Genomic DNA, 24,874 nt, shown 5'->3' on the forward strand with positions numbered 1-24,874 from the left:
GCACGCTGGTTGAAACATTTTATTTGGGTGACACTGTAATTTACTACTCTGTAATTTCTGGATAATTGCACGGTATGTTTTTTTTTTTTTTTTTTACATATTACACCTTTAGCGTGGAAACACTTAGCTGATTAATCCATTAGCTGATTGACAAAAAATGTAATCCCTGACTCAGTCAGTCTTTTAAGCCTTTGATTAAACAAAAGCTATTACACATTTTCTGGTTCCAGCTCCTCCAGGTTTCTATCACTGTAGGCTGTGGGTGTGGGACTGTTGGTCAGACAGTGTAATTTTTGTCAAAATCTGCAATCAAACATCATCCACACTGAGCACAGTTTTCTATATACTGAATATATATTTATTAGTAAGCGGCTGACAGGTTCACAGTTGTACATTATCATAGATCAGGAGTCCAGAAACACATTGGAAAACTGGGCTCTCATCCTCATCAGCCGAGGAAAAATACAGCAGAATTGAGCCGGAATGACCAGAATGACCTGGAGGGACAGTGGGCTGACTGCATCTTCATCTGGGCCAGAATGACACTTTGTGCCCTTTCTTTTACTGCTTCTTCTTGTAGTCCTCCAGGTGGGCCAGTATCCAGCTGGAGGGACCAAGGATGGCAGCAAACAGGACTGTCATAGCTATAGCCTGCTCCTGCAGGACACACACACACACACAAAGAGATGGTTAAACTTGACAGCATATGAGAATACTATTATTTCTCTAACGCTCCCCCCAAAACAACACATGAATTTGATGTGGAGTACATGGGCAAGAATGGTAAATACAGTGTACACACATTAGTTTCATTTTCAGGTCTTTTATATTTAGGCTGGTTAATGATAATTACCAGCATCATGACATGAGACGTGTTTCTCCGTGATGCTTTATGTCCATATTTGGTCATATAAAGTAGAAAGCTGCAGTTATCTTTGGCAGAAGACACAACAAAAAGACTTCTCTGTAAGGATTCATTCCAAAAACAACACTGAACTGTTTTAAACCCTGCCCATGTATTTTCAGGACTCCAGAGTTTTTCCCAGTAATTCTGAGTACAGGCAGCAACTCAAACATGCTGGTTATCACATATGAGCTGAGAAGAGTAGCAGCAGGAAAACATCTTCAGTCTGTCAGACAGAAAAAAGTAGGCTCATCTATCTATCAGAGCTGAGCAGATGTGTCGCCAGGGCTGACAGTGCTAGTGCTGTGGGTTTTAAAGGGACACTGTGGAGTTTTTAGCCACCAGTGGCGCTATGGAGCATTGTTTTGATGAGCAGGTCCCTGTTTTATTTGTACCAAAGAACACACATAGAGTCACACAGGGGTAAACCTCACGGGGAACCTTTAATACAGATGCATTGGTTTATATGTTGCTACCCTACTGTATGCTAAAAAGGTACTGTCATTTCAGAGACTATAATGTGCTGAAACAAATAAATACTGGGTTATTATTATCATTATTTAATTCTGTTCTCCTTGAAGTCTGACTGTAACAGTAGAGTGTAATCTAACTGTAAGATCTCCTAATGTAGAGCAGGGAGTATCTAATCAAAGATTAACCAAACGAGTCCAAAGAGCACTGTGGTAAAATACCGTGTTCAGGATTAAACCAAACAAAGAAGCATCACTTCACAGCTAAAATAATCCAGGTAAAACAGAGGTGAGAAAACCACTGCTGGTAACAAGCACATTTATGTATGTGTTAAAATAACAACTCTCTCTTACGTGGCACCTGTCTTAACCTTTCTTAAGGTTACTGTGCTTTACAAAGTGCAAACATTTCAAATAAGTCAGCATGAGTAAAACAGCAGAGAACACAAACACCACTGAAACATGCACAAAATACAAAAACCACATTTACTACATTAAAAAGATGTAAAAATGCATTCGCTGCATGCTGTGTCAGGACTGAGTCTACATGCTGGGTCAGTTGTAATAATATAGCTATATCAGATCTTCATTTGATAAGTGGCACACAGAGGACAGCTGCAGAAATACCTGATTTTCTAGTGGTAACTTGGGGGAAACTAAGACATCATGCTCCCATATTTAAGAGTAGGTGAGTTGAAATATATAGCTTTATCAACATTTAGTGTCAAAGTTCGATTCGATTTATGATTAAGACATTGTGTGAGGAGCAGTTTATGGCCTGGTGAGCTACAAGTAACCTGACATTTAACAGACCTGAGTAAATAATAAATGCTGTCAATCCCTGAATTCAAATATTTTTAATAATCGCTGATTTTTTTTTTTTTTTTTTTCCGGGCCCACTGTCTGACCTTGGTCAGTATCAAGGTCAGTAACTTGGCACTGATCAACAGGGCGCACGTTTACACAGCGATCACACTAAATTACACTTACAGTAACACTAACACCGCAATATTAAACTCATGTGCTGCCAAAAATAATTGTTAAATAATTATGTTGAGCGGCAGGTAATGTTAACATGTGGGGATGTGCTGCTATCTATAACTTGCTATTTATGTCCGGGCTGGCAGAGATGTCTACGTGTTGGAATTAGGCGGAATAATGGCGAGACTGACGCACTTATCGAAAGTGTTAAAAATAATAGTAATAATAATAGATTTGATGGCCTAGAGATAAAAGCACTGTGCACCAAAAAAATAAATATTCAACATCTCATAAAGATGACTAACAAATATTATTAGTATGAGAGAAGCAGTGATATGTAAAGTTTGGCGGCGTTAGGGAAAGTCAGCCCTGCAGGCAGATTCTGCTCCGTCATATCAGGCCGAGATGCGCAGCGACGCGGAATAACTGCTCTGAACACATCGAGGCTGCCGGTGGTCGAGGTGGAACCTGCTGCGGGAATGTCTGGTGCCCATGCCCAAGTGAGAGTTAGGCTACCTGCTGAGGTCATGTTAGGTCAGTAGAGTGGACATGAACTCACCCCTGCAGTGACAGAGTGTTCGGCAGGTTTGGCCGACACATTAGCCACAGGGACCAGTTGAGTCCTCAGCGCGCTCCTGAACAACCGGGACACGACGGGCAGAGACATAACGGCGGTTCGGTGCTGTTAGCCCGAAGGACTGGAGGAGGAGAAGGAGAAGGACAGGGACAACACAACAGGCAGGTCTACTGAGACGGATATAGGTGCTGCTGGCCTCACTTTCAGTTTTTCTCTACGTGCGGCCAGGCGCGGTGTGTGTGTGAGCGCGCGTGTGCGCGTTTACGAATGTGTGTGTGAGGAAGCGATAGGGAGAGAGAGAGAGAGAGAAACTCCCTATTACGTTGACAGCCCACAGCCCACGTCGGAATTTAATTGGCTGTCTAACCTCCGGGTAAATGACACCGTGACCGATGAGCGCGGGACGCGTCCTCAATTCACCCTCTGTTTTCCGCCGTTGATAACATGCGCGCAGCTGCCGAGGAAACGCTGGCGCCTCGGTGAGCTGCAGATACAGGACACCACACCTTTTACGGTTGGGTTACACATACAAGTCCAGCAGGAACAAATAAATAAATTCATCTTCACTATCGCATCTTTAAAAATATCCTGGTTCGGCCTTATTTACACCAAATCATAAGCGCCCGTTATCAGATAGCCCTAAATTCTTATTCGAGATTAACTCTGCACGTGTAGGAGTCTTCCATTTAAGTAACTTTATACTGCATGAAAAAAAAAAAAAAAACACTGTTAATTAACCTACACTGCAGATTAGGTACAAAACATGATAAATGTAGTGGGAGTAACCAGCCCGTACATGGAAGTGAGGAAATGATGGTGTAGTTGTCGTAGTTGCCTTGTTTGAATAGTATGTAGCTACTTATAAGGCAGCTTTTCACAGCTTCATTTAAAAACAGACCAAGTGACATGAAACAATAAAACTGCAGAAGTAGAGAGGAAAACAGCTGAGAGGATAACATTCATATGCAGATCCAAACAACTTAAATGTTCATTCAGTTTTAAGTAGAAAAACTTTTTAGCTTTTTATTAAATGGTATCTGTGTTTATGTAGCAGTATTAGAAAGTGATAGTTCTAGACCTCATGCTGCTGCTGCTGTAAACATACCAGTGATTTTTTTACCAGCTGGTGTCACGGTCAAACAATTGAACACAGAAAAAAAATGAAATGACTGTTATTGGCCCCATAAGACAAAGATTTAAAGTCAGTGTTCACCTTGAATCCATCACACTGAAATATACAAATCAAGCCAGAAATCTTGGTGTAGTTATAGACTCTTTGAACAGCCAACATCTTAAAATACAGTGAGAATAAAAGGACTGCTGTCTAAACAAGACACAGAAAAACTTCTTTATATGTTTATTTTCTGCAGGTTAGACTATTGTAATTATGTCTTTGCAGGCTTTAGTACAAAGTCAATCAGACAGCAGCAGCTCATCCAGAACGCAGTTGCCACAGTCCTCACTAACACCAATAAAGTGGAGCACATCATGCTGGTTCTTGAATCACTGCAAGGATAGATTCTAAAATCCTATTCTTGTCTATAAGGTACTAAATGGTCTCAGGCCTAAATAAATCTGATTTACTTGCACCTCGTGAGGAAATCAGCCCCCTCAGGTCAGGGACAGCTCTCTTAATAATCTTTCACTATGTATTTGTTTTTTTCTCTGCTTTTGTGTCTTTTAAATGTAATTTGAATGTTTTTTTAATGCTCTTAATTACTATGTGCTTCTGTAAAGTACTTTGAATTACGTTGTGTCTGAATGGTGCTGTATAAATAAACTTGGTGTGCCTAGTAACAGTTGTAGTGGTAGAAACGTGTCCACTGTGAGTTCCATTTTCACCAGTTGTCCTGGCATCGTTGGCAGCACAGTTGTACCTCTGAGGTAATAGTGCCCTCTAGTGGATCATCAGTGAAGTGAGTGTTGATCACACAGACACCTGCCTCTGTGTGGCGCACCTGCTTACACCTGCTTATTAATGCATTTATCAATTCAGCCAATCGTGCGGCAGCAGTGCAGTGCATCAAATCCTGCAGATACAGGTCAGGAGCTTCACTTAATGTTCACATCAAACATCAGAATGTGAAAAAAAAAGTGATCTCAGTGACGCATGATTGTTTGTGCCAGATAGACTGGTTTGAGAGAAAATGGAAACTTTCCATTGGAATATATGGGAATTAACAGGAATTAATGGGAATAAACTAGAAATTAACAAAAATCACTGGTTAGCCTATAACAGGGAACTTTAATGTAGTTTAAAAAAAAAAAACCTGCAGCATAATGTTGGTTAAAACAGATTTAATGTAAATTGAGTTGAATTTCTCCCCTTTACTGTGCATTCCTCCATCACATGCACAGATCATTTCTAGAATCTTCACTACACTACTGCATCTGAGTCCACAGATTACATCCAGTCAAGTAAGGTTTGATGATATTACTGAATGTAATGATATTACTAAATGTATATGATCTGTGGTATTAAAGCTTAACAAGCAAAAAACAAATCAAAATGTGTTTGCAAGCTAGCTGCTCAATTAGGTATGCTAAATGATATGCTAAATGTAAGATAGCTAACACCATTTCATTGACAGTTTGAGTCTGGTTCTCTTCAAGGTTTCTGCCTCTTAACGGGAAGTTTTTCTTTGCCACTGTTGCCTGGTGCTGCTCATGGTGGGAACTGTTGGGTCTCTCTTTGTACAGAGTACAGTCTAGACCTGCTCTTCATGAAAAGTGCCCTGAGATTACTTCAAGACGTTAGTGGTTGCAATTGTAGTAGTTGTTAAAAGCAGCCGAGCTGAAGATCAGTCAAACTGAAGAACTATTAGACAGTAAAAACCACAGACATCATCACTCAGAGATGAGACAGACCTCATGCTGCTGCTGCTGTAAACATACCAGTGATTTTTACCAGCTGGTGTCACGGTCAAACAATTGAACACAGAAAAAACTGAAATGACTGTTATTGGCCCCATAAGAGAAAGATTTAAAGTCAGTGTTCACCTTGAATCCATCACACTGAAATATACAAATCAAGCCAGAAATCTTGGTGTAGTTATGGACTCTTTCAACAGCCATAACACTATTAGAAAATCAGCCCGCCACCATCTTAAAATACAGTGAGAATAAAAGGACTGCTGTCTAAACAAGACACAGAAAAACTTGTTCATGTGTTTATTTTCTGCAGGTTAGAATATTGTAATTATGTCTTTGCAGGCTTTAGTACAAAGTCAATCAGACAGCAGCAGCTCATCCAGAACGCAGTTGCCACAGTCCTCACTAACACCAATAAAGTGGAGCACATCATGCTGGTTCTTAAATCACTGCAAGGATAGATTCTAAAATCCTATTCTTGTCTATAAGGTACTAAATGGTCTCAGGCCTAAATAAATCTGATTTACTTGCACCTCGTGAGGAAATCAGCCCCCTCAGGTCAGGGACAACTCTCTTAATAATCTTTCACTATGTATTTGTTTTTTTTCTCTGCTTTTGTGTCTTTTAAATGTAATTTTTAATGTTTTTTTAATGCTCTTAATTACTATGTGCTTCTGTAAAGTACTTTGAATTACGTTGTGTCTGAATGGTGCTGTATAAATAAACTTGGTGTGCCTAGTAACAGTTGTAGTGGTAGAAACGTGTCCAGTGTGAGTTCCATTTTCACCAGTTGTCCTGGCATCGTTGGCAGCACAGTTGTACCTCTGAGGTAATAGTGCCCTCTAGTGGATCATCAGTGAAGTGAGTGTTGATCACACAGACACCTGCCTCTGTGTGGCGCACCTGCTTACACCTGCTTATTAATGCATTTATCAATTCAGCCAATCGTGCGGCAGCAGTGCAGTGCATCAAATCCTGCAGATACAGGTCAGGAGCTTCACTTAATGTTCACATCAAACATCAGAATGTGAAAAAAAAAGTGATCTCAGTGACGCATGATTGTTTGTGCCAGATAGACTTGTTTGAGAGAAAATGGAAACTTTCCATTGGAATATATAGGAATTAACAGGAATTAATGTGAATAAACTAGAAATTAACAAAATCACTGGTTAGCCTATAACAGGGAACTTTAATGTAGTTAAAAAAAAACCTGCAGCATAATGTTGGTTAAAACAGATTTAATGTAAATTGAGTTGAATTTCTCCCCTTTACTGTGCATTCCTCCATCACATGCACAGATCATTTCTAGAATCTTCACTACACTACTGCATCGAGTCCACAGATTACATCCAGTCAAGTAAGGTTTGATGATATTACTGAATGTAATGATATTACTAAATGTATATGATCTGTGGTATTAAAGCTTAACAAGCAAAAAACAAATCAAAATGTGTTTGTAAGCTAGCTGCTCAATTAGATATGCTAAATGTAAGATAGCTAACACCATTTCATTGACAGTTTGAGTCTGGTTCTCTTCAAGGTTTCTGCCTCTTAACGGGAAGTTTTTCTTTGCCACTGTTGCCTGGTGCTGCTCATGGTGGGAACTGTTGGGTCTCTCTTTGTACAGAGTACAGTCTAGACCTGCTCTTCATGAAAAGTGCCCTGAGATGACTTCAAGACGTTAGTGGTTGCAATTGTAGTAGTTGTTAAAAGCAGCCGAGCTGAAGATCAGTCAAACTGAAGAACTATTAGACAGTAAAAACCACAGACATCATCACTCAGAGATGAGACAGACCTCATGCTGCTGCTGCTGTAAACATACCAGTGATTTTTACCAGCTGGTGTCACGGTCAAACAATTGAACACAGAAAAAACTGAAATGACTGTTATTGGCCCCATAAGAGAAAGATTTAAAGTCAGTGTTCACCTTGAATCCATCACACTGAAATATACAAATCAAGCCAGAAATCTTGGTGTAGTTATGGACTCTTTCAACAGCCATAACACTATTAAAAAATCAGCCCACCACTATCTTAAAATACAGTGAGAATAAAAGGACTGCTGTCTAAACAAGACACAGAAAAACTTGTTCATGTGTTTATTTTCTGCAGGTTAGACTATTGTAATTATGTCTTTGCAGGCTTTAGTACAAAGTCAATCAGACAGCAAGGTTTGATGATATTACTGAATGTAATGATATTACTAAATGTATATGATCTGTGGTATTAAAGCTTAACAAGCAAAAAACAAATCAAAATGTGTTTGCAAGCTAGCCACTCAATTAGATATGCTAAATGATATGCTAAATGTAAGATAGCTAACGAAGAGCAAGAACTATTTACAAGGAACATAAATATACATAATTAAAAAGTGTAAAGTGTAGAGTGCAAAAATGTTAGAAGGTGGCAGTCATTGTCTGGATGTGCGTTAATGTAACGCATAGATGTACATTAATGTAACGTGTAGTGGGGGGTGGGGGGATTATAGTCTGTGATAGTCTGCGCGTGTGTGTTGGGGGGGGGCTAGATCTTGTTGAGGAGCCCAGTTGCAGATGGGAAGAAACTGTTCTTGTGGCGTGAGGTCTTGGTTTTGATGGACTGCAACCTCCTGCCAGAAGGGAGCGTCCTGAAGAGTTTGTGACCAGGGTGAGAGGGATCAGCCATGATCTTTCCTGCTTGCCTCAGGGTCCTGGAGATGTACAGGTCCTGGAGAGAAGGCAGGTTACGGCCGATCACCTTCTCAGCAGACCGGATGACAGGCTGCAGTCTGCCTTTGTCCCTGGCAGTAGCAGCAGTGTACCAGATGGTGATGGAGGAGGTGAGGATGGACTCAATAATGGAAGTGTAGAAGTGCACCATCATTGTCCTTGGCAGGTTGAACTTCTTCAGCTGTTGCAGGAAGTACATCCTCTGCTGGGCCTTCTTGACCAGGGAGCTGATGTTTAGCTCCCACTTGAGGTCCTGGGTGATGATGGTCCCCAGGAAACGGAAGGACTCCACAGTTCTGACTGGGGAGTCACACAGGATGATGGGGGAGGCTGAAGCTGTGTTCTTCCTGAAGTCTACAACTATCTCCACTGTCTTCACAGCATTGAGCTCCAGGTTGTTTTCACTGCACCACATAACCAGCTGATCAATCTCCCCCCTAGAGATGAGCCCAATGAGGGTGGTGTCGTCAGCAAACTTCAGGAGTTTGACAGACTGGTGACAGGAGGTGCAGCTGTTGGTGGACAGGGAGAAGAGTAGAGGGGAGAGCACACACAGCCTTGAGGGGAGCCAGTGCTGATGGTCCAAGAGTTGAACATGTGTTTTCCCAGCCTCACATGCTGCCTCCTGTCCGACAGGAAGTCTGTAATCCACCTCCAGATGGAGTCAGACACACTCAGCTGGGAGAGCTTGTCCTGTAGCAGTGCTGGAATCATGGTGTTAAAGGTGGAGCTGAAGTCCACAAACAGGATCCTGGCGTAGGTTCCTGGGGAGTCCAGGTGCTGCAGGATGAAGTGGAGGGCCATGTTGACTGCATCGTCTACAGACCTGTTGGCTCTATAGGCGAACTGCAGGGGATCCAGGAGTGGGTCGGTGATGGATTTGAGGTGGGACAGCACAAGGCGCTCAAATGACTTAATTACCACAGAGGTCAGGGCGACGAGTCTGTAGTCATTAAGTCCTGTGATCCTTGATTTTTTGGGGACAGGGATGATGGTGGAGGCCTTGAAGCAGGCTGGCACATGGCATGTCTCCAGTGAGGTGTTAAAGATGTCCGTGAACACTGGAGACAGCTGATTGGCACAGTGCTTCAGGGTGGATGGAGAGACAGAGTCTAGCATCAATCATAAAATGTTTTACAAGTCTAATAAGTGTCCAACTTGGAATATTTCCAAAATTCACTAGCTTAAGCTTAATTTCCAGAAATTTTCCACCCCTTTGCAACCCTACCTAGTAGTAACAAATGCATGGACTAGTTTTTCTGCATCTATCTGAGACAAGATATGCCTGATTTTAATGTTATGTAGATGAAAAAAGTCAGTCCTTGAAGTTGTTTTATTCTTGTTTGTTTTATATTTGTTTTCATATCTTGATCACAAGATATCTAAGAGATTCTTTATGGTGGAACTGGAGGCCAGCGCAGTGCCTTCTCAAGTAAATGTATCATTAGATAATGAATTTCTGAGGTGTTTGCAGCCAAGTACAATAATTCAGTTTTGTTTGTGTTTGATAGCTGGAAATTGCAGACGAGCATCTCAGAATGCAGGACCACATCAGGTTCCACTCCGGTCAGCTGAGAACAGAAACCTGAGGCTGCAGTGGGCGCAGACTCACCAAAACTGGACAGCTGAAGACTGGAAACACGTAGCCTGCTGTGATGAAAATGCATTTCTGCTGAGGCAGCAAATGGTTGGGTCATAATATGGCATCAGCAGCATGAATCAGTGGACCCAACCTGACTTGTACCAGTCACCAGATCTGAATGTGGTAGAGCACCTCTGGGATGTGGTGGAATGGGACATTAGTGGCATGAATTTGCAGCTGACAGATCTGCAGAAATAATGTGAAACAGTCACATCAACGTGGACCAGTTTCAAACATCTTTTGGAACCATGTCACAAAGATCTGACGCTGTTTTGAGAACAAATGGAGGTCATATCCAGTATTAGTACGGTGTTCCTAATAAAGTGCTCACTGAGTGGACTGTATGTTCTCAGTGTTAAAGCAGGAAGAATATAATATATATAATAATAATAATATATACTTTAACTTAAAGTCATATGGATAGTCATTTCAGTGAATATCAAACCTAAGTTTAATGTTCCTGAATGAAATTCTGGAATTTTCAATGAGAAAAAACACATATTTATGAGTTAGTATGGAAGAAGCTACAGGCTTTGACTTTAGGGCTGCAACTAACAGATACATGTATTACAGCTCTATCAATATGACAGAACTATCAGCTACAGCAACAGCTCTTACACACTCTACAGTATTTCTGTCTCAGTATTGTGTGTTTAAATTGAATAGAATGTCTCTAATCACTATTCAGTAAAATTTCCTTTCATATAGCCTAAATTACAACTCTTTTGAATAGATGAGATTATTAGATGTGTAATGAATGAAGCCTCTTGTATGTTTTCATTCAAGATGAGGCACATTCACATGAAGACTCCTGCTGAAAGAAAACCTGATGAGCATCAGGTTCCACAAAAGAAAGCAACATGTTTGCAAGAGCAGTGTCTTGCTAAACGTAATAGGGAGAAGAATTTTTTAAAAAGTGAAATATAGATCTCCAATCTTTCCATTTGATGATCTCCAAACATTACACTCAAGCATTCTGAATGTTGCTTGAAATATGATAGAACGATATTTTTTATTGTGTAAGAGAATTATGTGTTTGTGACTTTAATGTTGCATATGTTTTCCTTGTAGACATGTCTCCCTTGAAAAGACAGGTTAATCTCGGTGGGACCCCCCCACTTAAATGAAAGAGTAACTAACTCCTAAGAATTCCTGTAACATCATCAGCAACAAAATGACAAATATGTAAGAAAATCACTACTATTAATAATAACTGTGTTTAACAGATTTAGGGAAACAACCAAACAGGACCTGAGAGGAAATGGTAACTTTATGGATCTAGTAGGCATTCTGGGAAATAAAGTAGTAGATTAAGTAGTCAAAATACATATATTCCAGCATGTATTGTTATTATTATTATTATTATTATTATTATTAATAAATATAATAATAATAATAATAATAATAATAATAATAATAATACACAAATGGCTGCAAACTGTAGCATGAGTAGACTTTTTAATCTCATCTTGTTTTAATTTGGTAGCACTGCAGAGGGCAGAAATAGACTGGGTATGAGTCGACGCTGCCAGAAATAAAGGTGAAGAAGAAGAACGCTTGCTTCCTACCTCCAGGAAGTGTGGAGCTCAGCCTGGGTACATGTCTCTGCTTATTGTGTTCAATTAACAAAATCACGGCATATCGCTGGTAAGTCTCCGAAAACACATTAATTGCAGTTAGCATGTTAGCGGTGACATCATTTTATCTAGATAACCCACCTTAAAGAAAATGTCTCGTTAGCGTTAGCTAGGCTACTGTGTGGATGTTAACTGACTTCTCTGTGAAGGGATGCATCTTTTCACCATTTAACGTTAACTCATGATACACGCACTCTTGTTACTGGCATTTTAACTAGCTGTAGCATTTTGAAACAGTTTTCAGTTAGCTAGCCGGGGGTCATTGGCAGTTTGAGGTCTGACTATTTAGTACATATATGTTCCTGTTACCTTGTCCGTCGCATGTGGGCTAAACTTTGGGATTACTCATCTAAACTCGTGTTAGCGCTGGTTACTTTGATAACTCTACGCTTCCTCTTGGCCCACTATTGGACTCAGTGTGGTGTAGTTCCCTTTTATCTGATAAGTAGCTGTTCCCTGGCTTATTAACACACGAGGGACACAGTAACTTTTACCACAATGTGAGCTGGGTATCCTGCTCGGTGTAGTGTTAGCGCTCCACGGACCCGACAACACATCATGTAGATGAACTCCTAGCTTCAGTAAACGGTTCGCAGTACTCGCTGCTTCTGGGTTGCGATGTGTTTGACGAAATTGTTGGCCAATCAAGTAAAAATATGTCTGACGAGATAACGGTATGTGTTGTTGGGTATTTGAGTGAATGCCTGTGTGAAACGCCGGAGGCGACATTAAACAGCCACCGTTTTTGAATGGAATTTGGTTTCTCATTTTAATCTTTACTTGAGTGCTGACTCTGTGCAGACAGTGGTATTTGCATGTCTCCCACTACTTCTCTCCACGTAAGCATCTGTAATGACCTTTGAATATTTCCTGTTTACTTTCAGGGCAGGTCGCTATGCAAAGTGTTGAATGAAACCAGTTCTCCTTAATACTGTGTCCAGTTCTGAGCCCCCAGTGTCTTTAATGACAGTGGGTTTTCATATTAAATGGGTAACTCCTATTAATATCTTAAGTCCTAAGTGCATTGTGTAGTCAAAAGCTGACTTGGAGACTGTCAGTGTGTCTCGTGTCGCAGGAAGTTTGGGCAGGGTGGCGTAGGACAGTGGTGTGTGTTGGTTCTCAAATAAAAACACATACTACTCCTGCAGGTAAATGGCAACATGAGTTACTGTGAAATTGCTGTGGATTTGTGGTGCTGGGTCATACAGATGTGGCTAAAAGTGTTTGTATCCTTACACCCTCTATCTAAACACTGCCCTGTTTTTTCTGGAAAGTGCTGAAATTAAAAGCTCTTTTGTCAGTCATACCTACATTTCTTTAGTTTGCCACAAAGTAAAACAAAGAAGCTGTCAAAATAGCTGAATTCCTGCTTATTCTGCAAGGAGCTTAGAATATTGATTGGTTCCCACTCAGAAGTGGTGATAAATAATTGGATTGTAGTGATATTTCCATCATTTCCATAGGACTGTACCCACTGACCCTAAACTTCTCAATGATGTCAGAGGCTCCAGTCACAGGATTATCAGTTAGTACCTCAAGTGTCATTCTCCATTTAAATGGGTCCTAACTGATAATCCTGACTGGAGCTGCTGATATCATTGAGAAGTTTAGGGTCAGTGGGTACAGTCCTATGCTGTGGCTGCAAGAGGAAAACTGACCCCTGACTGAACAGAAGGAGAATGGAGAAAAAAGAACCATGGGAAAATTAAAAACATACAGGGTGACCTCCTAAGAATAAGGTACAGTAATGTCCAGCTGTGCAGGGCACAATGAAACCAGAAGATTATCAGGTCATCCTGCAGTGAAACATGCTCTTTAGTGTCAGAGAGCTCTGTCTAAGTCGCAGGTCATGACTCCTCCAACAGGTTATTGACCCAAAATATACATCTAAAAACAGCCAAGAATGAATGAGAAGAAAACATTGGACTGTTCTGAAGTGGCCTGCTATGAGTCCTGGTCTTAATCCAACTGAACATTTAATGAAAGAGCTGAAACTCGCAGTTGTGAGAAGGCACCAATCAAACCTGAGAGAAGTGGGTCTCAGTATTTTGTCCATGCCATTTTCATTTGTTGTATTATTTAAGATAACCTTTTAATTTGAAAATCAAAAGGAACACGTCAGTTCTATTAAGTATGTAAATTCCCCCGTTGCGGGACTTACAAAGGATTATCTTATTTTACGTAACAGAGAATAGTGGATGACAGTTACCTTTGTAAGGGTAACAGCACTTTTTGTTATGTGTATGTTTCCCTGTCTTGTTCCGTCTCCATCAGTTTCTGTTTGTTGTCTGATCCTGTGTCTTCTTGCTCATTTTCATGCGTTTGTTCATCCCTCACATTCAGTTCTCCTCCTTTTCTCTCATCTCATTTTTGTGTTTTCTGTGAGTTCGTCATCCTCTCTCCCTCCTTGCAGTCCTGCCTCTCACTCTGCTTCCTCTTTTCCCTCATCTCTCTCCATCTCTTCCTCCTGCAGAGTCTTCAGCAGATTAAAATCCAGCTATTCTGACATACAACTATCAAAATGTGAAAGCAATTTTTGATTAAAATTAATGTTTAAGTTCATACTAGCACGCAACTCAAATAATCAAATCAGTCGACACATAACAGTGAGTTATGCTTAGACCTAATCCCATTGTGACTGAAATGTTTCCAGTCTAGCAGTCAAGGAAGCAGTCTGTTTAAATGCACTCTCATGTGTTCAGATTAACACATGGGTCTTGGGTCGAAGGACAGTTTGATATATTTATTCACCAGTTAAATAGAAATAATAGATAGATTCTGGCCTGGCAAGGACTAAAGACTTAAAACCATAGTTTTAACTCCACAAGATCCCACAAGACCTTTAGCAGAGCCCACATCCTTTAAACTTTGTTGATTCAGATGTAATGTAACTTTTTGAAGTTAGGTTACAGAATGAATGCAGAAGATCCATCGTGGCAAGCAACGTAACTTTTGGCCAACATTACTGTAGTAACCATGTTCTGATCATTTAAACCAGTGATGTACACAAGTTACACATTCGGCTGCAAGTTGCTCCACTCACCTGTGTTTGGGCGGACACACTGTGAGTGAATGTGTTTGTTGGTTGCAGCGGGGGCATTAGCACAGTTATGGATTTTCTCTCAATTCCTCACCACTTCCACTGCTTCGGAGAGTATAGGAACATATGGTATCATATGGAATATATGGAACATATGGAACATATCTGAAGGATTATATTTTGCTGGCCTTTTTCAGTCCGAGCTCCCTATAATGATGATGTCTGTAGTCAGAAACACCTTTATTTGGTCCATCTTTAACTGCAGCACAAGCAGCTTGGCAGCTTGGATTTACAAAATCAGTTTTTTGCTTTTGTTTGTTTGTTTTTGTTTTGTTTTTTCTTTGTCAATGACAAACCGTAACTTCTTTTACCAGAGACAAATGTTTTTTTTTTTATCACATTGTTTATTCTGGCACTGGCAGAAGGCTCTGTATATGCAGTGTAGGTGGTGATTCAAAGCAGGTATTGCAGCAGAATTTGAACTAAAGCCTGTGGCATACAATGCATAATGACTTAATACATGCATGTCAAAGTGAGATGTAAAACTGTGGAAATGAACTGCATTTTCATTTCTAGTTTACACTAACATCTCAGTATGCGGAATGTTCTACATTTCCACAAGTTGAGCCTAGAGTGGAACAACACTGTAAAAAATTTTATTTGGGTAAAATTATTAATTTGTGGGAATAATTTCAGGCATTTTACTGAGGCACTGTTGCCTCCACTGCACTAACTGAGACTTGCATTGCTCTGACACTAGATGGTAGTCATTCCTCACATTTGGCTTGTGGTGGGCTTAATGCTTTCTGACCTCTGTAAAAAGCCATGAACCAAACTCAGTTTGTAATTGTTGTTATCATGTTGATACTGTAGCTCTTGAGGATGATGGCAAATATGCTTTTGACTAGATAGTACAGATGTTTTGTACAAAGAGCTTGTAGCTTCCAATACAGTTTGTTTTTTACCTAAATGAACATTGACATTGTTTCTTATTGAAACAGACTGAATGAACTGAACTGAAAAACTACCTGCTTCGACGAGGCCAATTCAATTATTATTATATATTATTATAATATTTTATATTGCTTATAAATGTGGACATTTTTGTGTTTGTTTTTTAACCTATTGAATCAGAATGGATGTAGTTGGGTATCTTTGACACTGATAAATGGAAAAGGCCTGTTTAATGTCAAAATGAAAACATTTCTTCAAATTGATTCAATGATTGATGTGATTCTCAAATTGATTTTCATAGTGCTGTACTTCAACTGTACTGAAACCAATAGCTTTCAGGAAATCCTTAACTTCACAGCGTCTCTACCATAGCTCTAATGAGTGCTGGTGACATGTGCTTGTGTTTGTCTTTTGTAGGTACTGAAAGTGGATGCTGCTTTCATTTCCTCCTGATCTCCATCCTCAGCTCCGCATCACTGCCTTGTGCCAGTTAGTTGATTGTGTGCATTTGATCGTACCTGTTTAAGTGCGTGTGCATGTGTGCAAATTCACTGTAGGCCTATGTGTGTATAGCTGTTAGGTAGTGTATGTGAGTGTGTGTGTGTGTCATTCCCTCCCAGTCCACCATGTCCACGAATGCCTTGACGATCCAGCTGAATCCTTCGGCGTGTCTTCACCTCCTCTGCCTGCTGCTGCTCCTCACTTACTCCTCCTGCGGTGTATCTGCAGATGGCCCAGCTCCACCTGAGCTCCAAACCCAGCCCAACACAGACCAAGGTAACTGCTCCACTGCATGTGAGTGTGAACCAAGATAAAGTTGTAGCTACATGATAGCGCCGTGTTTATTATGTGTTGCGGGCTTGTGGTGATCAGGTCTATAGTGGTGACTGCTTTACTAGATGAGATTTTCTCTCTCTGGCATCTGGATCTCTGGCATGCATGTTTTGATTTCTCACCAACTCAGCCACTAAGTTCTGATCTGAACAAAACGTGTTCCAGTGTCCTGGTTTCAGTTTGAGTGCTCAATGTAGCATATCCAGGTTTCTCAAAACCAGGATAAGGGCCTGTCCAGGCTTCTTAAGTCAGGATATGATGTTTACATGGACAGCACATAACCAGGATACTTCAAGGATACAAGGGCGCATTTAAATGCGCTCTGCAGTACTGCTACTCTTGAGGTTTTAAAATCCCTTTATGTGGTTTGTAATGTGGTTTGTTTTTGTTTATGTATCCGACTTTTTATTTTTAATTGTTAGTGTTTTGTGCATCAACCAGAGAGTCTCTATGAAACTTAATTGAATTTCTTGTGCATTTGTGATATTTTTCGAAGGTCTGGGCCAGACTGTTGTTTAGCCAGAATCTTTTACCGAGTCACATGAGCAAAAGTTGGAATGTTTAGAACATACAAAGCATAAGGATGAACTGTGGATTATGCTGAAAGAGTGGTTTGAGAAGTTTGGATTTGTGGTTCTTTTGATCAGCAGTAAAAAAATTGCAACCAACGGAATGTATTGTTCCAACAGAAATTCACACTGACAGCAGCTAGTGATCTTTGTGAGGGAGTAAACTGCAGCTACTTTTTAAATGTGTACCTCATAGCAAGAGTAATATGTTATCTAGCTATCTTTAGGCTTACTTAAACCTGAGCTGGAGCTGGTTAACTTGAGAATTTAAGATCAAAACCTGTAACAGCCCAACCAAAGACCAATCAGATCACTGGAAAACTGGTGTTATCATTGCTACAGGATCCTGACAGAGACATAGTACTAAGTTTACAATAAGGCAACAAGTAATGCAGAGCAATAGCTATCATTTATAGTTTATTCCATCACTGCAACTCAGAATAACATGAAGCGACTTTGAGATGAGAACTGGAGATGAAAACCATTCCTCTCTTGTCTTTTATTTAAAAAAATAGTCCACACACTGTTAATTAGCTCCCATGACAGTGAAAGCAATCTTTTGGTCAGATAGACCTTATTAGACATAAACTACTTTTCTCCGCTCCTCTCCACTCATCTATGCTTTCAACTTTTTTTATGTGCATTACATATTTGTAATAGTTTGTTCCACTTAAATGATTTTTGCTGCAGGTATATCACTGGCTCTATCTCACTTTATATTATGTACATAATTCCTGGGTCTGAGGATGTGAGTTGTAATTAACAGTCCCACCTCTTTCACATGAACATGGTTGTAGCTGAATTGGAAAATGAACACAGCCAGCTGCTTAGATTTTCTAATGGGAAAATATAGTCTTTTTTGTGATCTTGATCTCTAAGTTCACAGTGGCCACTTTTTTTAATTGGAATAAGACTTTTTTTTAAATGCTAAGTGGAGATTGGTAACAAGCACCTTTTTTATTTTTTTGTTCATATTCTTGAGCTTAGTCATTCATAGAATGTGTTGTTCCCCAGGTGATATCAGTGGATGGTAATGAAAATGCCACAGCGAACAACATTGGCCTGATCGTTGGTGTGACCAACTCATCTTCATCCAACACCCACAACTCCGTCAGCCACAAATCAAATGGCTCTGTAGCATCCTTAATCCCACCCAACCAATCTCCAGGAGGAAACCATTCAACCACGGCCTCACCATCCAGTCCAGAGACAGTCACTCCGCCTGAAGCCCTTCTTTCTTCCAAAATCACAGGCTTGCCCACTCAGGCTGCTCACACTGGATCCATTACAAGCACTGGTACTACTACATCCACCACTGGACTGGTGACTTCTACAAACACAACAATGTCAACGGCAAAAACCACACCAACCCCAAGGTTTACAATAAAAACCACAACAACACCAACATCTACAACAACAACAACACCAATGCCTCCAACAACAACACCATCAACAACAGCAGTCAGAACAACACCAATGTCTACAACAACAATAGCACCACACCCTCCAACAAGAGCAAAAGCAACAACCACACTTACAAGTGCTAGCATAACTGTTACTATTACTACAACCACAGGTACAACAATGACACCTCCATCATCATCAGCTGCCATGCCTCAGCCAAATGCCCCAAGTACTGGGATGCCACCAATTCAGACCACCTCTCCACCCACAGGGCCTTCTAACACAACTGTTACCCGTGCCATTACTCCTGCCAATCACAATGGGCCGGTTGCTTCAGGAACCAGGGTTGCCATAATAGAAGTAGCAGGCGGTACTCTGACCAGACAGCTGGTGGATACAGCATCTTTACTGGCTGTCCTGCTCTTTGGCTTGCTCTTCTTCTTGGTCACGGTGGCTGTGTTTGTCACGCAGGCCTACGAGAGCTACAGGAGGAAGGACTACACCCAGGTGGATTACCTGATCAATGGCATGTATGCAGACTCTGGGGTCTGATGGTGAAAGAGACTAAGCACAACTCACGGAGACTGTTTTTACGCTTGGATTCATAGACTCCAGAATGGAAGATCGACTGGATGGTAACACGCTGGTGCTGTGAATTCACAAGGTGATCCAGTGCTGTTGACTGTTTGGGGAGAAGTAAGAATGATCAGCTCAGTGAACTGACTCTAAAGTGGTCACTGACTGTTTCATCACAAATGCTCCACTTAATGCTTCATTTTCTCTTGTATCTTTTTCTTCGATGGATTGAATGTGAAGATTTTGGCTTGTCCTATTTTTGCCAGATGTTCAGCAACCTAAATATTGGTTATCTGGTTGTAACTCCGGTTCTTGGAGTGCATGCAAAGCCCTCTAATGGGCTACAACGCACACAGAGTCTCCTCCGCAGGTCAGTTCAGCTATAGTTGGTCCCAGGGTGGCCAAACCAATCACAATGCTTGCATAGCTCAACAGATGACCTAGTCAGTTGAGCTGTTATGTTTCTTATAACAGAGGAAAAGACAGAAAATGGGGTTTTGCCTGTATTTAGTTTTTTTTTTTTTTTTTTCCAAACAATTTCTACATGAAAAAATGTCAAAATATGTTCTTTTTTTTGGGTTATTGATGAATGTCGTCAAACAGAAGTCTTGTGCTCATTGAGGGCTCTCACTTCTCCAAAAAATCAGGTGCGAACAAATTACATGTTGTTTCAGATTTAATTCTTAAATTTGTTTGAATGCAACTTATTGCTTAATGCATTCTTTCCCACATTTGAATGTTTTGAATAGAGAGTGACAGCCCTGTTAAGGACCAAAGCATATTTGTGAATACTGCATCTCAGATGTGACTTTTATTTTCTAGTAATTAACTAATTACTTATTCCACATAAAAAGACCACAGAGATGAGTAATTCAATGTGAATTTAAAAGCCATGTTCAGCAGCAAACCCAGACCCTCAGACCCTCGTCTCACTGTTGAATTTAAAAACATCAACACTGAGCTTTGGAAAATTTGGGGAGTTCTAGATCACAGTTGCACCTGACAACTGTGTGAGGATAATTCTGGTTTATCATAACTTCAGTCTTAGTTTTGTAATTTGGGCCATCATTTCTATCACATGCAGTAATATTGTACTAATCACTGAAATCTGGGAACACAACTTCAACATTGAAGAGAAACTTAACAGCCCCTGAAAATCTTGAATCCTCCAATTAAGTAGAAGTGTATTCCAGGATGTGTCAGGACAGGGAATGGCAGCACAAGCAAACACAAGCAGTCAGATGATCAGCCAGGTTGGACTAAACATACCTTTTTCCAGTGCAGTGAGGGATTATTCACAGAGTTGGGATTTCTGGCACCCTTCACTTACTTTGAAGGTGCATGAAGAAGGAAAAAGACTGAAGAGGCCAAAACTCCAGCAACACTTGAAATATGGAAAACAACTTTAATGTGAAACCACTGCATTTTAGTAAAATGAGAGATAATTACCAACATTTCAGGTGGGCTCACTTTAAGTTTGATCTTCAAATTAAGTGGTTTAGATAATATAGAGAAACATTTTTTTTGTTTACAACCTCTCCAGATGCAGTTACTTTGGTGAGTAAAGTGTAATTTTGACTGATGGCCAAAACTGTAAAGATAAGATGTAAGTTGTAATACATTTCTTACAGTGGAATAATCCTTTAAATGTAGCCGTTTAAAGAAATACCAGTCCAATCAGTAGCAGTAGTGTGCTATGAAAAACATCTGACTTGAGTGACTTTGCAGCATAGAGACCTGGACATGAACTAGCCTCCTCCATACTTTAATCAGAAGTAAATAACCATGTGGAAAAACCTTACGATTCCACAGAAGTATAAGAGTTTTCTCAGAAAGACATTAGAATTTGATACAGGTACTCCTGCCAGCTGAATACAGTGGAAGATGTATTTCCATTGCTCTGCATTAAGTTTCCCCAGATGTGGCCTGGTGCTGGTGCATCAGCGCCAAAGTATATATAGTGTGGTATCTGGTTTAGTCAGTTGGCCAGAGAGCGAGAGAGAGACCACCGTGTCATCTTGGTCAGGTCATCAGGTTGATGATTTTTTCATTCTGTCAGTCTGTAATTGTTGGCTCAGTGTTTTTCTGCCTTGTGCACTTTATGAGCAGCCGGGGCGTTGTTTGCCCAGTCTGTTTGTTTAGATGGCAGCTGCTTTGCTTGGTGATGACGTTAAAGAAGAAGGTCAGACAGACATATTAAAAACTGCCTCAGTCAGTTCATACTGAGAAATAATAAAATCCACCCCAGTTACATAAATTACACTCCTTTCAGAGACTTGATCAATCATTTCAGCATCAGGCAGAGTAGCAGTAAGGTCTGATTCCTGCCCATTACAAAAGCAGCTGTGGATACCCATACTAATTCTACTGCTGCACTCACAAAACCTATTGCAGATTGGACTGGGGGCTGATGGAAATAATCATGCACCATTTTTTCACTGAAGCTTTCTTGTGAAAGTCTTTCAGTATATTCCAAACAATGAGGACAGGACTGTTGTATAAATTACCTTTGTTTACCCACATGAAATGATGATGATGATGTGTGATGGTATGTGCCACTAACAGCATTTTTTCATCAAGTCTTTTTATTTCCTGAAAAGGGCTGTCAGACATTATGGGGAAATAGTTTTGTTTGTTTTAAAACCCTCAGTTACAGTGAATGAGGAAATACTATCAAGTGAATAATGTACATGGTCCAGGATGTTAGCTTAGCCTAGCACAAAGCTGGGGTCGGTTCAATACTCATGAAAACACTAATGACACAAATTCCAATTCTAGGAGTTCCAAAGCTGTCTTACTTGGCTAGCTAGCAACAACCATTCAACAGATCATTCTTAGAAAGTTTTGTTAAAGAAGTATAGTGTTTGAAACCAGGCTTCCTCCACTTAACAGGTCAGATTTGGAGGAGCAACATTCAGCTATCTAGCTGTTGTTGGTCAATAAATAACTATTGCTAACCCCAGAAACCACAGGGGCAGTTGCTTGTATCATTTAGCGGTTTAGAATGAGTTTAGCTACACTGGAAGTTGTAGGTTTAAGTTAAACTCCTATACAGTGACCTCTAGTGGCAATTGAGTGATTTCTACATGTCACAGAAACCAGACTTTGATAATAAAAACAAATAGAAGAAGAAATTACCTTAAATCAAATCAGTTCAGCTACACGCTACACAAATTACCTTAAATCAAATCAGTTCAGCTACACGCTAATAAATGAAAAAATGCCAAGGAAAAGATTTAGTGGAAAAAAAGTTTCCAGAGAGCTTCTCATTTAACAGCAAACAGCAAATACAACTATTTCCCAAATGCTGGACTGTTTCTTAAAAAGTCTTATGATTTCAGTGTCCTTACATTAGATTCCACTAGCTTTCATTGATGCGATGACATTTCATTGCTTTTTCAGTGCTTATGTTTCTTTGTAAACATGTCTTGCAGTGAATTATGGGAACGGGGCCATACCAGATGGATATTTCAATATATTTTATATTTTGCCTCACAGGGAATGTACTTTGGAACACTTTGAACAGTTATTTTGAGTATGTTGGATTGTATGTCTATCTAGTCTATGATTGGTAAATTGATCTTCATATGCTTAATATGCACCTCACTGTACATTTCTCATGGTTTTGTTTGTTTTTATGAATCTTAAGCCATTCGTCCACTTACATTTAATACATTCCTGGGGAAAAAATGGTTTTCTCATAATCGTGACTTCCATGTAATATTTAAACTCTCATTTCAATTCTCTTGTATAATTGCAGAGTAAAAGTTTGAATTATATCTCATAAAATGAAAAGCACATACTCAGTATGAGTTACATCTGTTGAAGTTCTGAACAATATAAGATAATTAGGCTTATGGACAGATGTCTTATTAGCCCAGTAGTCCCCTTCTACAGTACTTTCTACAGTTCTCAATGATTTTGTAGTGCGTTAAGAACCAAAACATGAGACAAATCCCAGAAACTGATGTCCATGCTACCGACTGAATAATTGTTGCCTTTCCTCACCAGTTTGTATTAGTTGTGTTAGTACTTCTCCTGAGGGATTCATGGTTGATGGATTTCTGCCAAATAATCACTAAAGCACATTATTGTATGATAAAGCCAAGGGAAACGTAAAGCCATTATCAATATGTGACTGATGATGAAAGATGATGGGAACTGTATTCCACAGCGTGAAAGGAAGATTTATGGATGGATCTGAAAACTCACACAGCAGAGGATGTCTTCAAAGAAAAAGCAGTGTTTTTGTCATTGTGTCTTTCTGCAGCATGCACAGTGCATTTTGTGTTAATTTTCCAGTTTTTGCCATATTTTTAAAGTTGATGCCATAACTGATGTATTGTTTCCTCCAGAAAACAGTGTTTGGAAGAATGTCTGGTTTTCGCAAGAACAGAAGAGGCCATTGGTACGGAAGCAGAGATTTTGTCATAGAGATTATTATAAGGGTTTTTTTTCTTTCTTTCTTTTTAATAACAAAATAATGTCAAAAAACATGGCCTCTCTCAGCTTCCATACATGGGCATAATTATTTTTGTTTTATTTGCTCATGAACACTGGCTCATTTTAGTGATCTGAGTGACAAATTTTGTTTTCTCATCCTCACAAAATCATTAATGAGCGAACCATTTACATTATCCTGAGATCACAAAAAATTATTCAGTGATCATTGGCAACAAAATCAATGGCTTCTCCAGTCTTCTGTAAGATTGACTTGAAGACTGCAGTGATGACAGAAATTGCTCTTTTGGCAATTAAAAATTAATAAATTACAAACTGATCTAATGTCACTATGTCCATTGTGTTAGTGGAGTGTTTTCAAGATTTGATGATTTTCTAACTGTAAGTCAGAGTTTCTGATGTCAATAATCCTAAACTGAGCTGTTGAAGATCTTGGAAACAACACTGGTGGATTATGTTCAGGGTGGTTTTGTGTTTGTTGTGACTGATGTGCAGAATGTCAAGAAATAACAGAGAAGACACCTGCTGTGTGCCAACTCAACATTGTACTAATGCACTTTGAAAAGATATTTTTACTTAAGAGAGAATAAATAATATAAAAGAACCAAATTGATCTTGTTGGTGTTTGAGTCAATCAGTGTTCTCTAATCCTATGTATAATTCATAGCTGCGAGCTGTAGTGCACTTAGTGTAATACCATCATTCTACATGAAGAGAGCACTCATTGATCAAAGCTGCAGTGCAGAGCACTGCCAGGTTTAGCCAGCGGTTCAGTTTGTGTGGATGGGTCCCTCAGAGAGCCAGCTGTTCAGCACATCGATCTGCTCATCACATTTCTCACAGCTCCGCCTTGGCCTTGGGGATTCTGAAAGGATGCACAACAAGTTCAACTTGGGATTCTTTACCATGTCTTTGTAAAAGGTGAAATATTTTTATTGGTGTGGTTTTCTAAGATGGTCTTGTTTAATCAGATTGCAAAATGCATGATAATAAAATTCACGTGTGTTAAACAGTTCCTCCTCAAGGTTTGGCAAGAGAGGGGAGTTTTGCTTGTGGAAATTTTTTCCCCCAAAATCACCTCAATAATAGTTCCAATACCAGCTGGAGATTAAATGCTCTGAGCCAGCTTCTCAAAATGCCATTCCTGTTTTAGCCTGTGGACTCCATTCAAGTTAGTACAACATAACTCTTTGTTGAGTTAGTCCATCACAGTGAACCTCATGTCTTTGTTTATTGTCAGAATTACA

The 24,874-nt window shown here is 39.9% G+C and overlaps 1 protein-coding gene across 4 annotated transcripts; it reads left to right on the forward strand.

The window, feature by feature from the left end:
• The first annotated feature begins 11,695 nt into the window (after positions 1 to 11,695).
• On the forward strand, positions 11,696 to 24,236 carry wu:fa25f02 (uncharacterized protein C11orf24 homolog). 4 transcript variants are annotated; one of them, XM_051073655.1, is made up of 4 exons: positions 11,696 to 11,799; positions 16,201 to 16,309; positions 16,404 to 16,560; positions 18,201 to 24,236. In XM_051073655.1, exons 3-4 carry the CDS (start codon positions 16,513 to 16,515, stop codon positions 19,140 to 19,142), a joined length of 990 nt encoding a protein of 329 aa, XP_050929612.1. In that variant the 5' UTR covers positions 11,696 to 11,799; positions 16,201 to 16,309; positions 16,404 to 16,512; the 3' UTR covers positions 19,143 to 24,236. The 4 variants fall into 4 exon arrangements, with proteins under 4 accessions (XP_050929612.1, XP_050929611.1, XP_050929613.1 ...); XM_051073654.1 differs by having other exon boundaries at positions 16,201 to 16,272; XM_051073656.1 differs by having other exon boundaries at positions 16,201 to 16,266.
• The last annotated feature ends 638 nt before the right edge of the window (positions 24,237 to 24,874 follow it).

The sequence above is a fragment of the Lates calcarifer genome, linkage group LG10 (genome assembly GCF_001640805.2).
Source record: "Lates calcarifer isolate ASB-BC8 linkage group LG10, TLL_Latcal_v3, whole genome shotgun sequence".
Classification (NCBI taxonomy): Eukaryota; Metazoa; Chordata; class Actinopteri; family Centropomidae; genus Lates; species Lates calcarifer.